Source organism: Pelophylax lessonae (genome assembly GCF_965119305.1).
Source record: "Pelophylax lessonae genome assembly, chromosome: 2".
Lineage (NCBI taxonomy): Eukaryota > Metazoa > Chordata > Amphibia > Anura > Ranidae > Pelophylax > Pelophylax lessonae.
The window spans coordinates 40150640-40167527 of NC_138769.1; the positions used below are offsets into that span (position 1 = coordinate 40150640).

Consider the following 16888-nt stretch of genomic DNA (forward strand, 5'->3'; position numbering starts at 1 on the left):
TTTACAACCACTTTAACCACTTCAATACCAGGCACTTTCACCCCCTTCCTTCCCAGGCCATTTTTCAGCTTTCAGCGCTGTCACATTTTGAATGACAATTGCGCAAACATGCAACACTGTACCCATATCTAATTTTTACCATTTTTTTTTCCACACAAATAGAGCTTTCTTTTGTTGGTATTTAATCACCTCTGGGTTTTTTATTTCTTACAAATAAAAAAAATAAATAAATAAAAAAAGAGAGAATTTTTAAAAAAAAATAAAAAAAGTTTCTTATTTTCTGTGAGTACATTTTGAAAATAAATCATTTTTCTCCTTCACTGATGTGCGCTGATGAGGCGGCACTGAATGGCTGCACTGATGGGCACTGATGAGGTGGCACTTATGGGCACTGATGAGGTGGCACCTCTGGGCACTGATGAGGTGGCACAGATGAGGAGGTACTAATATGCCGCACTGATGGGCACTGACAGATGGCACTGATGAGCAATGATAGGCGGCACTGATGGGCACTGAGAGGCGGCACTGACTGCACAGATGAGCAGAAACTGACTGGCAGCACTGTGGGCACTGATTGGCACTGTTTTACACTTTTCTTTAATCAGGGCACTGATGATCAGTGCCCTGATTACCTGTCCCGGTCTCCCCTGTGAGGAGGAGCCGCTGATCGGCTCTCCTCGCTACACACTTTCACAGTATGAGGCGAGGAGAGCCGATAAACGGCACTTCCTCATTTACATGCGACCGGCTGTGATTGGACACAGCCAATCACATGGGTAAAGAGTCATGTCATTCACTCTTTACCAAGATCAGGGTCGCGCCGTGTCCTAGCAACACAGCGTGGCCACGATCGCTGCACTGCGCGCCCCCGCGGGCACGTGAGAGAGGCCATTCTGGTGCGCCATCATTTGATGGCATCCCAGAACAATAGGTGCACCGCTCCGCCGTCATTTGATGGTGGGCGGGTAGTAAGCAGTTAAAAGCAAAAGGAAAAAAATGTTGACACTTTGACTTTTGAAAAAAAATAAATTCTGTACACCCGAGAAGAGGAAGTGACGTCGAAGGTCGCTCCGGTCCTCCAAGAGCATAGAGCAGAGTGGGGCCATCTCACCCTCACTTGACTTTATGCCTAGCCATTGGCTGCATTGGATCGGCTCTGGTGAACTTGGAAACAACTGGGAAGTTGAGGGAGGGGGGCACCTCTCCCGCTGCTTCTAAAAGTGATCCTGTGGTGAATCCGCCAGCGGGACCACTTTTATCAGACGCTGAGTCACCCACTCTACAGCTGTCATAACTCTGGTATTAGAATAGTAACATACCTCCCAACTATCCCTGATTTTGAGAGACCTTGATTTGAAACAAAGTCCCTCTGTCCCTCTTTTCTCCTCATTTGTCCCTCGTTTAGGTCTGATCTATATAGTTGTATATAACATGCACTATTTATCTATCAAAAAGTGTTTTACAGCGTTAAACCTTTAAAGTGTTACTAAACCCACAACAGTAAAATCAGTCTGTATATGCAGTAAAGCATGCTTGTTATACTCACTATGGACACTAAAGTGTTAATCCTCCGCATCCTGTAAAAAGGCTGTTTGATCCTGTCTTCTCTGATCCTTCCCTTTTTCCACTGTCCCCAATCCATCTCCTGATAGTACACAGTCTTAGGGGCAGTCTGCACATACTCAGTTTGGCATGTAATGCTATAATGCTAGAGAGGTTTTTTTTTCTTTTTCTTGAGAGAGTGCATGTGATCAGCACAGAACCAATCAGCACTGTCCAGACAGAGGGTCGGGGAGTTTGCAGCCTCATAGGACAGACAAAGGAGAATGAAAATTCCTTCTACAAGCTTTAACCACTGCTCTGCTGGACATTGGTAGAAACCACAAGACTGCTCTAACTGCTGATGAGAAAAGGTAGTTAGCAATTTATATTTACTAAAATAATTGCTTTTCCATGTTCTGTGTACTGTGAGAGAGCAGATATAGTGACTGCAGGCTCCTAGGGAGACCAGATATAGTGACTGCAGGCTCCTAGGGAGACCAGATATAGTGAATGCAGGATCCTAGGGAGACCAGATATAGTGAATGCAGGCTCCTAGGGAGACCAGATATAGTGAATGCAGGCTCCTGGGGGGACCAGATATAGTGAATGCAGGCTCCTAGGGAGACCAGATATAGTGAATGCAGGCTCCTGGGGAGACCAGATATAGTGAATGCAGGCACCTGGGGGGACCAGATATAGTGAATGCAGGTTCCTGGTGAGACCAGATATAGTGACTGCAGGATCCTGGGGAGACCAGATATAGTGAATGCAGGCACCTGGGGGGGACCAGATATAGTGAATGCAGACTCCTGGGGAGACCAGATATAGTGAATGCAGGCTCCTGGGGGGACCAGATATAGTGAATGCAGTCTCCTGGGGGGACCAGATATAGTGAATGCAGGCTCCTGGGTTTAGTAACACTTTAATTTCTAAATTGTTGCATTTGCACGTTTCAAAAGCCAAATATAAACGAATAGTAGTGATATAAAAGCACTTGTGGGTTTAACCGATTTCCGGACCGCATATATACTGCAGCAGGCTGGCCCTCCTGCACGAACCGACGTAGGGCTACGTTGGCTTGGCCAGTCTATCACCTTTACCCTCAGGTTCTTTAGCAAGGCAGTGGTCGTCTTTAACCACTTGCCGACCAGTCACTGGAACTGTACTGCGGCAAAGTGGCTCGATTCCGTCCAGCGACGTAGACCTACGTCGCTGGACTCCTCCCCCTGTAGGCGGCGCTCGCGCACTGCCGTAGGCGTGCTCCCGCTGTTTTCAGTCACAGCGGGAGTCGGGCCAGGGGAGGAGTGGCGGCTATCGCCGCTGCTCTTCCCCGATCGTCGGGGAATCGAGTTTGGAGATGCACCCGCTTGTGTAAACAGAGCGGGCGGATCTCCTAAGTGACAAGGAGTGACAGATTGCAGGGTTCAGCATAGCTGAACATGCAATCTGTCCCTGTGTCACTCAGTCACCTCCCCCCACACATGTTAGTAAGCACCAGGCATACATTAACCCCTCCCTCTCCAACAAAATTAACCCCTTCCCTGCCAGTGTCATTTTTACAGTAACAGTGCATATTTATAGCACTGATTACTGTAGAAATGTCACTGGTACCCCCAAAAGGGTCAAAAATGTCAGTCAAGGGTCCGATCTGTCCGCTGCAATTTCGCAGTCCCGCAAAAAAAAAATTGCAGATCGCCGCCATTACTTGTTAAAAAAAAAACCACCAAAAATGACAAAAATCTTTCCCTTAGTTAGTAAACGCAATAACTTTTGCGCAAACCAATAAAAATACGCTTATTGTGATTTTTTTTTACCAAACATATGTAGCAGAAAACAAATTTGCCAAAAATTTAAAAAAAATTTGATTTTTACATTTTTTTGGGGGGGAATTTCATATAAAAATATGTTAAAAATATTGTTATTTTTTCAAAATAAACGCTCTTCTTCTTTTGTTTATAGCGCAAAAAGTATGTTTATGGGGAAAAAAAAGGACGTAAATTTCGTTTGGGTACAGCGTCGCACGACCGCGCAATTTCAGTTAAAGTCGCACAGCGCCGAATCGCAAAAAGTGGCCTGGACGTAAGACAGCAAAATCCTTCGGTGGTAAAGTGGTTAAGGTGTGTTTGGGGTCATTATGTTGGAATACTGCCCTGCAGCCCAGACTCCAAAGGGAAGGGATCATGCTCTGCTTCAGTATGTCACAGTACATGTTGGCATTCATGGTTCCCTCAATGAACTGTAGCTCCCCAGTGCCATGCAGCCCCAGACCATGACCCTCCCACCACCATGCTTAAATGTAGGGAGGGCGAAATGCGTCTAGCGTGATACCAAGCGTACTATGTCAGATCCGGCCGGTGGAATGCATGCCGAGCCACTTAGGAACCACAGAGCCGTACGGAGGATTAAGCTGTTTTTAATGTAAGTGGATGTTATTTCAATAAAGATTTGATATACGTACTTCCATATGGAGATCTGTTTTTTCATTTGGTGCATGGAGAAAGAGTGCTCAACATAGACCAAGGTGTTATTATCCCCCTAACTCAGACGCAGATTGGAGCAGCACTAAGATACAGGCTTCAGTTATTATTTTTTCCGGTGAGTGGGGACACAGAAGGGGAGCACCATTGAGCATGTTTGAAGCACCTTACAAAGTGGATTTATTCTTTGGAGCACTTTGGACTTTTTATAAACTTTTCATAAATGTGCAAGATACATATTTATCTATATGGCTTATTCACGTAATTGCACTGGGTCACTTTATTGAATGCAGCACTTTATTTTGCACAATAATGTTTTTTATGAATTACATTGTTTGTGATAATTGAGTAATTTAATATTGTTAGCAGCGCTGACACATGCTGTTTCAGCATGTCTAAAGGTACTTTTCTTGCTAGCGGTGACCCAGGGGGACCCACATCCAGCCCATATGCTGGGAATTGTGCTACATAAAGATGATAAGCAAGAAATTCCACAAACAGTTTGATGAAGATAAGCAGACTAAGGACATGTATTACTGGAACCATGTCCTGTGGTCTGATGAGACCAAGATAAACTTATTTGGTTCAGATGGTGTCAAGTGTGTGTGGTGGCAACCAGGTGAGGAGTACAAAGACAAGTGTGTGTTGCCTACAGTCAAGCATGGTGGTGGGAGTGTCATGGTCTGGGGCTGCATGAGTACTGCACTGGGGAGCTAAAGTTCAATGAGGGAACCATGAATGCCAACATGTACTGTGACATACTGAAGCAGAGCATGATCCCCTTCCTTCAGAGACTGGGCCGCAGGGCAGTATTCCAACATGATAACAACCCCAAACACAACTCCAAGATGACCACTGCCTTACTATAGAAGCTGAGGGTAAAGGTGATGGACTGGCCAAGCATGTCTCCAGACCTAAACCCTAATGAGCATCTGTGGGGCATCTTCAAACAGAAGGTGGAAGAGTGCAAGTTCTCTAACATCCACCAGCTCCGTGATGTCGTCATGGAGGAGTGGAAGAGGACTCCAGTGGCAACCTGTGAAGCTCTGGTGAACTCCATGCCAAAGGGGGTTAAGGCAGTGCTGGAAAATAATGGTGGCAACACAGAAAATTGACACTTTGGGCCCAATTTGGACATTTTCACTTAGGGGTGTACTCACTTTTGTTGCCAGCGGTTTAGACATTAATGGCTGTGTGTTGAGTTATTTTGAGGGGACAGCAAATTTACACTGTTATACAAGCTGTACACTCACTACTTTACATTGTAGCAAAGTGTCATTTCTTCAGTGTTGTCACATGAAAAGATAGAATAAAATATTTACAAAAATGTTAGGGGTGTACTCACTTTTGTGAGATACTGTATATATATATATATACTGTGGGGGGTTGGCAAGTGGACTGTCATATCGCATGACAAGTTGCGCCGGTGTGAACCGGGGATAAAACCTTCCTGAGGTCGATTAGTTAAGCCCTTAGTGACTGCCCCACGCAGATTTACTGCGGCGTGCGCCGGAGACCCACTCTCGCTGTGATTAGACACATCGGGAGCCAATCAGCGGGTCCAGCGGACGTGATGTCCCCTGGGACCTGCTGATTGTTCAGGAGAAAGGCGGAACGACAGTTTGCCTATGTAAGCAAGGCAGACCGCTGTTCTGTGAGAGGGGAATGTGCTGATCCTGTATTCCTGCGGCGGACAGCTCTGACCCCTAACTGACATTTTTGACACTTTTGGGGGGACCAGTGACATTACTACAGTAATCAGTGCTAAAAATATGCACTGTTACTGTGATAATGACACTGGCAGGGAAGGGGTTAACCCTGTGGGTGACCAAGGGGTTAAATGTGAGTCTAGGGGAGTGATTCTAACTGTGGGGGGTGTGGCTTCTGAAATGACCATAGAGATTTGTGGTCCTATATAGAAGGATCACAGGGGCTCTATGATCATTCCAGGGAGAAGGACGGTCGGCTGTGTTTACAACAGCCGACCATCCTTCTCTCTCAGCGCCAGCGAGGAACAATCGCGGGTGTCAGGCGGCCTGACACCCACAGCGGCTTCCCCGCTGATGAGTGGGGGCAGCGCACTCACCCCTCAGACTCCCCAGAGCGAGCGCCGTACATGTACGGCAATTTGCCTGGGAACGGCTGCCTGCTGTAGTACGTCTGCGGCGGGCAGTTGTTAAAGCGGAGTTCCGGGCACAGATGTGATTTTTCAATAAGCATACCCCCGGGACAGTCAGGGCTAGCACATTCCACAATGGCTAGCCTCTGATCTGTCCCGGTTCGCACTTACCTTTTAGAAGAAATACTTACTTATAAAATTTCTTCCACAGCGTTTCCATCTCTCTTGTGGGCAGCTGAAGCCGGCGCGGTCCTCTTCTGTGTTTTCTTCCGCGTCCTCTTCACCCAGAATGTGCCGCACCGGCCCCTCTCGTCACTTCCGGTGTGGCGCCGCATTCCTAAGCAGCTTCTGGGCATGCCCGGAAATGACGTGCGGGGCTGGTGCCGTCGCATTGATTCCTGGGAGCGATGACGTTCAGCTCCCAGGAATCATCGCGAGGCAGGAAGTGACGGGGTGAGCCGCGGCTCCGAGGGAGGAAGTACCCTGAGGTGAGTATTTACGATCTACAATTACAAGGTGAGTTTTAAAAAAAAAAAAACTAACTATCCAATTCCTTTTCAGGTTATCCAGAACTAGCGGACGGGCACAAAAAAAAAAAACATCGATTTTGTGCCCGGAACTCCGCTTTAACCAGTTAAATAAATAAAGCTATCCCATAGTTTGTAGACGCTATAACTTTTGCACAAACCAACCAATATACACCTCTTAGTGCCGGTTCACACTGCAGCGGCACGACTTCGGGGGCGACCTGTGAAGTCACGTGCACCGCGACTTTGGCGCGACTTGCACGGACTTCATAAAATGAATGTCAATGCAAGTCGCCTCCAGGTCGCCCCGAAGTAGTACAGGACCCTTTTTCTAAGTAAGAGCGACTTGTGTCGCTCCTAATAGAACTGTTCCTGTACCGAACAATGGGAGCGCGACGGACCGCGACTTGTCAGGCTGACAAGTCGCGGTCCAAGTCGGATCAGTGTGAATCGGCACTTAGGTTTATGTTTTACCAGAAATATGTAGCAGATTACATATTGGCCTAAACTGATGAAGAAATTAGATTTTTTTTTTAATAGGATATGTTTTATAGCAGAAAGTAAAAAATATTGTTTTTTTTTTTTTTCTTCAGAATTGTCGCTCTTTTTTTGTTTAACCGCTTCCGCACTGCTCACTAGAGCTGCTACTGCGGCAAAGTGGCTCGATAACGTCTGGCGATGTAGACCTACGTCACCAGACACTCCCCTCTTTCAGCGGCGCGCGCACCGCCGGAGGCTCGCTCCCGCTGTATTCAGTCACAGCGGGAGTCGGGCCAGGGGAGGAGCAGCGGTGATCGCCGCTGCTCTTCCCCGATCGTCGGGGAATCGAGTGTGGAGATCCGCCTGCTTGTGTAAACAAAGTGGGCGGATCTCCTAAGTGACAGGCAGGGTCAGATTGCAGGGTTCAGCATAGCTGAACATGCGATCTGTCCCTGTGTCACTCAGTCACCTCCCCCCACACACGTCAGTAAGCACCAGGCATACATTAACCCCTCCCTCTCCAATAAAATTAACCCCTTCCCTGCCAGTGTCATTTTTACAGTAACAATGCATATGTATAGCACTGATTACTGCAGTAATGTCACTGGTACCCCCAAAAGTGTCAAAAATTTCATCTGTCAGCCGAAATGTCGCAGTCCCGCAAAAAAATCGCAGATCGCCGCCATTACTCGTTAAAAAAAAAAACACCAAAAACGACAGAAATCTTTCCCTTAGTTAGTAAACGCAATAACTTTTGCGCAAACCAATCAAAATACGCTTATCGCGATTTTTTTTACCAAACATAGGTAGCAGAAAACAAATTGGCCAAAAATTTAAAAAAAATTTGATTTTTACATTTTTTGTGGGGGAATTTCATATAAAAAAATGAGAAAAATATTGCTATTTTTTCAAAATGTACGCACTTTTTTTGTTTATAGCGCAAAAAGTAAAAATCGCACAGGTGATCAAATACCAGCAAAAGAAAGCTCTGTTTGTGGGAGAAAAAGGACGTCAAATTAATTTGGGTACAGCGTCGCACGACCGCGCAATTGTCCGTTAAAGTCACGCAGTGCCGAATCGCAAAATACCCCCTGGTCAGGAAGGGGGTAAAATCTTTCCCGGGGCTTAAGTGGTTAAACATGTTTTCTACACTACTGCGACTTGTCAGGCGACTTGGCCGCCTGACAAGTCGCGGTCCAATCAGTGCTATGGGAACCGTTCTAATAGGAGCGACTCAAGTCGCTCCAACTTAGAAAAAGGTTCCTGTACTACTTTTGACATAAATCGGAGCGACTTGCATTAACTTCCATTATATGAAGTCCGTGCAAGTCGCGCTGAAGTCGTGGTGCACGGCGACTTCACAGGTCGCCCCCCGAAGTCGGATCGCCATAGTGTGAACCGACACTAAAATAGGGGTTTATGTGATTTGCAGATGTTCGCATTCTGTGTCTATGTAAGATTATGCACGGCGTCCTAACTTATTTTTTTATTATTTTTGAAATTGGGGTTTGTAATAAATATAAATAGCCTCGGTATAGCAGGGCTCTTCTCTCTATAGAAGCTGTCACTGCAGAGGGATTATGCTCCGCCCCATGACCATATCTGTGGGCGGACTCCTGGGCTGCTATTGGAGGAAGGACTCGGAGCCCGGGTTGGGGGACGGACTCCTGGGCTGCTATTGGAGGAAGGACTCGGAGCCCGAGTTGGGGGACGGACTCCTGGGCTGCTATTGGAGGAAGGACTCGGAGCCCGAGTTGGGGGACGGACTCCTGGGCTGCTATTGGAGGAAGGACTCGGAGCCCGAGTTGGGGGACGGACTCCTGGGCTGCTATTGGAGGAAGGACTCGGAGCCCGGGGTTTACGAATAAATAATACAATTATTAATAATTACGAATAAATTGCGGTGGGCAATGTGTAATCTCGGGGTGCTCCAGAGTGAGGGCGGAAGTACTGTGTGCAGCAATGTGAGGGGGGCTTTATATTCAGCGGCCAGTTCAGAGAGTTCCGGTGTCCCGTGAGAATTACGAATAAAGACCTTTAGAAGTAGTTCTAGGGTTAGGCACGCTCCTCCCCCCCTGGCATTTTTCCCGCGCAGTTTTTCGCGCCCAATCGATGTTCAGGATGGAGTCGTTGGTGATTGTTCTCCTTGAAGCGATCTATTCTGCTCTAGGTAAGGGGGGAGGGGGTCGTACGGTGTATTTCCGGTCAGGGCGGTGTGAGGATTCTCCTGTCAGCTCCCTGCTATAGAGGACTGTCTGTGAGGTGATTTCCTCCATGGAAACGAGCTGGTCTCATCTCTTTACCGCCAATTCCTTTCATATCTGCCGACCTGTCACCGGTGTTGTGCTGATATCGGTTTCCCCCTTGCTCTCGGCTGTGTTCGGGGAAACCGATTTCGGCACAACACCGGCCATTCATGGAAAAAAAAATATTTTTTTTTTGCTAGAAATCTACTTAGAACCCCCAAACATAAATCATTTTTTTATAGCAGAGTCTCCAGAGAATATAATGTTGGGTGTTTTTTATGTCACCGTATTCGCGCAGCAGTTTTTCAAACACAATTTATTTTGGGGGAAAAAAAAATACACTTTAACCACTTGTCTACCGGTCACATTCACCCCCCTTCCTGCCCAGGCTGATTTTCAACTTTCAGCGCTGTTGCAGTTTGAATGACAATTGCACGGTCATACAACGCTCTACCCGTATGACACTTCTATCATTTTTTTTAATTATTTTTTTCCGCACAAATAGAGCTTTCTTTTTGTGGTATTTTTAATCCTCGTTGGGTTTTTTATTTTTTTGCAAAAAATACTGAAAATTTTGGAAAAAAAAAAAAAATTATTTTGTTTCTGTCAGTAAATTTTGTAAATTATTTTTTCTACTTTCACTGATGTGCGGTGATGAGGCAGCACTGATGGGTGGCACTGATAAACACTGAGGCCTCACTGATGAGCACTTATAAGGCTGCACTGACTGGCATCGCTGATGGGAACTGACTGGACTCACTGATGAGGCTGAACTGATTGGCGTCAGTGTTGGGCACTGATGGGCACTGATTGGTGTCGCTGATGGGCACTGATGAGGCTGCATTGATTGGTATCGCTGATGGACACTGATTGGCGTCGCTTATGGGCACTGATGAGGCGATACTGATGGGCACTGCTGAGGCTGTTCTGATTGGCGTCACTGATTGGCGTTGGTGTTGGGCACTGATGGGCACTGATTGGCGTCGCTGATGGGCACTGATGAGGCTGCATTGATTGGCATCGCTGATGGACACTGATTGGCGTCGCTGATGGGCACTGATGAGGCGATACTGATGGGCACTGCCGAGGCTGTTCTGATTGGCGTCGCTGATGGGCACTGATTGGTGTTGGTGTTGGGCACTGATGAGGCTGCACTGATTGGCGTCGCTGATGGGCACTGATTGGCGTTGCTGATGGGCACTGAGTGGCGTCGGTGTTGGGCACTGATGGGCACTGATTGGCGTCGGTGTTGGGCACTGATTGGCGTCACTGATAGGCACTGATGAGGCTGCATTGATTGGCGTCGCTGATGGGCACTGATTGGCGTCGCTGATGGGCACTGATGAGGCGATACTGATGGGCACTGCCGAGGCTGTTCTGATTGGCGTCGCTGATGGGCACTGATTGGCATCGCTGATGGGCACTGATTGGTGTTGGTGTTGGGCACTGATGAGGCTGCACTGATTGGCGTCGCTGATGGGCACTGATTGGCGTTGCTGATGGGCACTGAGTGGCGTCGGTGTTGGGCACTGATGGGCACTGATTGGTGTTGGGCACTGATTGGCGTCACTGATAGGCACTGATGAGGCTGCACTGATTGGCGTCGCTGATGGGCACTGATTGGCGTCGCTGATGGGCACTGATTGGCGTCGCTGATGTGCACTGATGAGGCGGCAATGATGGGCACTGCTGAGGCTGTTCTGATTTGCGTCGCTGATGGGCACTGATTGGCTTCGCTGATGGGCACTGATGAGGCTGAACTGATTGGCGTCACTGATGGGCACTGATTGGCGCCGCTGTTGGGCACTGATGAGGCGTCACTGATGGGCACTGATTGGCACCGCTGTTGGGCACTGATGAGGCTGCACTGATTGGCGTCACTGATGGGCACTGATTGGCGCCGCTGTTGGGCACTGATGAGGCTGCACTGATAGGCGTCGCTGAAGGGTACTGATGGTGGTACTGATGAGCAGGAACTGATGGGCACCAATTGGCATCACTGATGGGCACTGCTGGGGCTACACTGATGATCAGTGCGCTGATTACCTGTACAGGCCTCTTCTGCAAGGAGATGCCGCTGATTGGTTCTCATGGCCACACACTCAGAGTGTCAGTGAGAGCCGATAAACAGCACTTCCTTGTTTGCATGTGACCGGCTCTGATTGGACACAGCCAATCCCGTGTAAAGAGCCACGTCATCCGCTCTTTAGTGAGATCAGGGACATAATGTGTCCTATGTACTGACGTCGTCCAAAACAAGACTGTATCCCTCCCGCCGTCATTTTACTATACGGCCTGTGGGAAGTGGTTAATGGAGTTTGCTGCACTCTATATAATACTATTATTTTTATTGTAAAGTATAAAAGATGATACGCCAAGTAAATAGATACCTAACATGTCAAGCTTTAAAATTCCATCTGCCCGTGGAATGGTGGCAAACTATAGTACCTAGAATTCTCCATAGGCGACACTTTACAGGTTACCAGTTTAGAGTTACACAGGAGGTCTGGCGCCACAGTTATTGCTCTCGCTCCTCGGTGACAACACTTCATGTGTGGTGCGATCACTATTTACATGTAAGCCCGGGGGGGGGGGGGGGGGGTAGGGGGTAAATTTTTTTATTTAACCTCTTGACGTCTGGAAGATTTACCCCCACTCCATGACCAGGCCATTTTTTGCGATACGACACTACCTTCGTTTAACTGACAGTTTTGCGGTCATGCAACGCTTTACCAAAAATGTATTTCCTTTTTTCCCCCACAAATAGAACTTTCTATTGGTGGTATTTGATCAACACTGCGGTTTTTTTTTTTTTTTTTTCACGCTATAAACAAAAAAAGAACAAATGTTTTTTACTTCCTGCTATAAAACATCCATGTAATTTCTTCATACATTTAGGCCAATATGTATTCTGCTACATATTTTTGGTAAAAAAAAAAAATCCCCAAATTTATAACATCTACAAACTATGGGATTTATTTATTTACTAGTATTGGCGGCAATCAGCGACTAATAGGGGGACTGCGATATTGCAGTGGACAAATGGGACATCTTACTGACACTTTTTGGGGACCAGTGACACTAATACAGTGATTAGTGCTAAAAAAAAAAGGCACTGACACTGGCTGGGAAGGGGTTAACATCTGGGGCAATCAGCGAGACTGCAACATTGCGGCGGACAGATCGGACCTCTGACTGACATTTTTGATACTTTTGGGGGGACCAGTGACATTACTACAGTAATCAGTGCTAAAAATATGCACTGTTACTGTAATAATGACACTGGCAGGGAAGGGGTTACCATTGTGGGTGATCAAGGGGTTAAATGTAAGCCTAGGGGAGTGATTCTAACTGTGGGGGGGGGGGGGGTTGGACTTGTGAAGTGATCATAGAGACCTGTGTTCCTATATAGAAGGATCACAGGGGCTCTGTGATCATTCCAGGGTGAAGAACGGTCAGCTGTGTTTGCGATCGCGGGTGGCCGGTGGCAATCGGAGCCGCCGGCCCCATGCATCGTAGTCTCTGCAACTGAGTGGGGGCGAAAGCACCGCTGGCGGCGAGAGCGCGGCCGACGTAGGGCTACGTCGGTTCACGCAGGAGGGCCAGCCTGCCGCAGTAAAACTGCGGCAGGCGGTCCTTAACCAGTTCCGGACCACCCGCCGCCTTTTTACTGCGGCGGGTGGTCCGGTGCATCAGTGCATATTTTTAGCACTGATTACTGTAGTAATGTTACTCCGATTGCCGCCTGACACACCTGATCTCTCCCCCCTGAGAGAGGACGGTCGGCTGTTGTAAACACAGCCGCCCGTCCTTCTCCCTGCAATGATCACAGAGCTCATGTGATCCTGCTATATAGGATCACAGGTCTCTGTGATCATTTCACAAGTCCAACCCCCATACAGTTAGAATCACTCCCCTAGGGTCACATTTGATCACCTATAATGCTAACCCCTTCCCTGCCAGTGTCATTATTACAGTAAAAGTGCATATGTATAGCACTGATTACTGTAGTAATGTAACTGGTACCCCCAAAAGTATCAAAAATGTCAGTTAGGGGTCCGATCTGTCCACTGCAATGTCGCAGTCCCGCAAAAAATCGCAGATTGTGGCCATTACTAGTAAAAAAAACAATAAAAAAGACAAATCTTTCCCGTAGTTTGTAGATGCGATAAATTTTGCGCAAACCAATCAAAATACGCTTATTGCGATTTTTTTTTTTTTTCTTTTTACCAAAAATATGTAGCCGAATACAAATTGGCCTAAAATGTTAAATTTTGATTTTTACCTTTTTTTTTTTTTTTTTTTTTTTTTTTCAAAATTGTCGCTCATTTTTTTGTTTATAAAAATTGCACAGGTGATCAAATACCACCAAAAGAAAGCTCTATTTGTGGGGGAAAAAAAAGGACATACAATTCGTTTGGGTACAGCATCACACGACCGCGCAATTGTGCGTTAAAGTAACACAGTCCCGGATCTCAAAATATGGCCTGGTCAGGAAGGGGGCAAAACCTTCTGGTACAGAAGTGGTTAAGTGGATAAAAACCTTCTGTGTGTAGCAGCTCCCCCAATACTTACTGAGCCCCTTGCTATCCAGTGATGTGCACAAGTGCTTCAGCCGCCTGGGACTCTATCTCCTGATTGGCTGAGACACAGCAGCGGTGCCATTGGCTCCCGCTGCTGTCAATCAAACTAAGCCAATCAGGATAGAGAGGGGGCAGAACCGAACGACAGTTCCGTGTCTTAATGGATACACAGAGCAGCAGCTTGCTGTGGGGACACTCAACAGAAGAGGGACCAGGAGCTCCAGCCAGGGACCCGACAAGAGGAGGGTCCGGGCTGCCCTGTGCAAAACCACTGCACAAAAAAGGTAAGTATAACATGTTTGTTCATTTAATAGAAAAAAAACAACGAGACTTTACAATCACTTTTTCTCTCCTCACCTTTCCAGGACGGCCCAACAATGAGAGATGAGAGGCTCCTCCCTACCGGAAACACAATCAATTAAGAACATTTAAAAGGCCTCACCTTTCCCTCTGGCCCCAGTTTAGATTGCGTTTCTTCCTACCAAGAAATGCAGCTTAAAGTGGAGTTCCACCCTAAAATTATACTTGCCTCCATCTTCTCGCTCCGGGTCACCTGAAAAACAAATGGATAATCGCAATTTTTTTTTTTTTTTTTACTTACCTGGTTTAGAAGATAATATACTCACCTTACTTCCTCTTCCTTCCCTCGGCGGCTGCGGCGATTCGTCACTTCCTGGCTTGCAATGATTCCTGGGAGCTGAACGTCATCGCTCCCAGGAATCAATGCGCCTGCACCGGCCCCGATGTCAGTTCCGGGGGAAGGCGCCGTCATACCTTGCAAAACAGCTTCTGGGCATGCCCAGAAGCTGTGCAGGGATGACGCTGCAGCACCGGAAGTGATGGCGGGGGCCGGTGCAGTGCATTGTGGGACCGAAGAGGACACAGAAGAGGATCGCGCTGGCTTCAAGCTGCCCACACCTGAGATGGAAGCGCTGGAGAATACATTTTCAAGGTAAGTATTTCTTCTAAAAGATCAGAGGCTAGCCATTGTGGAATGTACTAGCCCTGACTTTTATTTAAAAAAAGTATTCCCAGGGTGGAACTCCGCTTTAAAGACGAGAATGCAAACAAATTCCTTAAAAGGCCAGAAATAGATGCCCCCCCCTAGCACAGGTCTCCAGAAAATCAGATCTCTCCTTTTTTAGATGCTGGTAGTGTCAAGGATACTATGAATCGGAAAGCAGAGACATTGCTGGGAAAAGCTTGGGATTCCAATCCAAAAGCAATGGGTGCAGCCCTAGCCCCTTCCTGCAAGAAATGCTTCCTCCTGGGTTGAAAAGCTAAGTTAAAAACTTTTTGCAGTTAAAAACTCAGGATATCCAAGACTCCCTGTCAATAATTGCCAAGGCAGTAGCATTTCTGGCAGACTCTGGGCTAGAGTCAGTGGAAGCCACTGCTAAAACAGGGGCATTCATGAACTCGGCCAGAAGAGCCATTTGGCTTAAGGAATGGGAAGGAGACGTTACATCCAAGACCAAGCTCTGTGGTCTCCCATTTAAAGGGGTCTCTCTTGTTTGGTTCAGGACTTGACGAAGTCCTTTCCAGATCCTCAGAAAAAGGGGTTAAATTTCCCACAAAAACAAACTAATAAAAGTTTTTTCGTGGCCCTAGGGATAATAAGTGGCAAAATGGGAGAGAAGCTACAAAAAATTGGAGCTTCAAGAAGGATAAGCCAATAAATAATTCTCCTCCTTCTTCCTCCACCCCAGCTGCAAGGGACAAAAAATGACCTTACTGTCAAAGTAGGGGACAGACTGGATCTTTTTTCCTAAGGGAAGAAATTACAGTCTTTTCTTTCTCCCTCAGCGTCCTAAAAATAGACAAATAGACTACAGTCCAAAAACTGCTCTTATATTCCCTCCGAAAGTAACCCCTACACATGCCCCCAAAAGAATTGCAAGGGGACAGCCCAGGATGCTTCCAGGGATTCAAAAACTAGGAAAGTTACCAGTAACTGTGCCAGTACCAAAAAGCCGGTGCTTCCGGAGGTCTTGTTCCCACACCTCAGTGGCACCAAGACCTACAGGAAAACATTACCGGATCATGGTTCAAAGGAATCCAGGAAGCATCCCAGCCACTTCAGGGGCTCAACCCCTTGCAAAAGAACTAAGGTTCTTCCAGATATACTTTTGGGTAAAAAGAATAAATTCCTTGTGCAGGACACTCGCCCTCCTTTCACAGGACCAGAACTCTCTGAAGTGGTGGCCCAACCAAGACAATCTACAAAAGAAATTGGTTGGGCTGAGAGTTCTAAACAGGCAGTGGCAACGCAAACCAGCCAGTGCCTTCCCTCCTCTGATGCCAATCCCTGGAATACTCCAGAAACTGAGCAGGTATCGGGGATGGAGATTAATCCTTTCCACTCCCAGACCTCCCCAAAGAGCAGGGTTCCTATCCCTAAAAGTAATGCCCACGGCTGGCCAGTGGCATCTCCCAGTTCCCTCGGGCCTTATGTCCCAGGGACTAGTACAACATCAGAATCCAGGATTCTTTCAATTGACTGCCTGGTTACTGAAAGACAGATGCTTAAAACAAAGGGATGCTCAGATAGAGTGATAGATACACTCTTAAGCCCCGTACACACGCGTCGAAAATTGGCAGGGAATTTTCGTCCGACGACCTGGTGTGCAGACTATAAAATTTTTGATGGCCGTCAACACAACGGCCGATTTTCGTGCAGTACAGATTTCGACAGGGAAAAATCTGATGAGCAAGACTGGGCATGCTCAGTGAAGAAAGAACACAAAGAAAGAAAACCAACACATGACATCACTTCTGAAGTAGAATTCTGTTGGGCGAGAAAATTCGTGTGCAGTCTAGGCACATTCCAACCAACAAAACACCACTCTGGACAAAAGGCGGACAATCGGTCGGCCGATAATCGTTGCGTGTGTATGGTGCTTTACTGAGTAGA

The 16888-nt window shown here is 47.1% G+C and overlaps 1 protein-coding gene across 1 annotated transcript in view; it reads left to right on the top strand.

Moving 5' to 3' along the window:
* Window positions 1-3880: 3880 nt before the first annotated feature.
* LOC309547938 (uncharacterized protein) overlaps window positions 3881-16888 on the top strand; it is a gene marked incomplete at both ends in the record, with an annotated part of 56114 nt that continues 43106 nt past the window's right edge. The window contains 2 exons of the mRNA XM_082247936.1: window positions 3881-3960; window positions 14094-14128. Of these exons, the coding sequence (XP_082104062.1) occupies window positions 3881-3960; window positions 14094-14128 (115 nt within the window). The remainder of the gene's footprint in view (window positions 3961-14093; window positions 14129-16888) is intronic.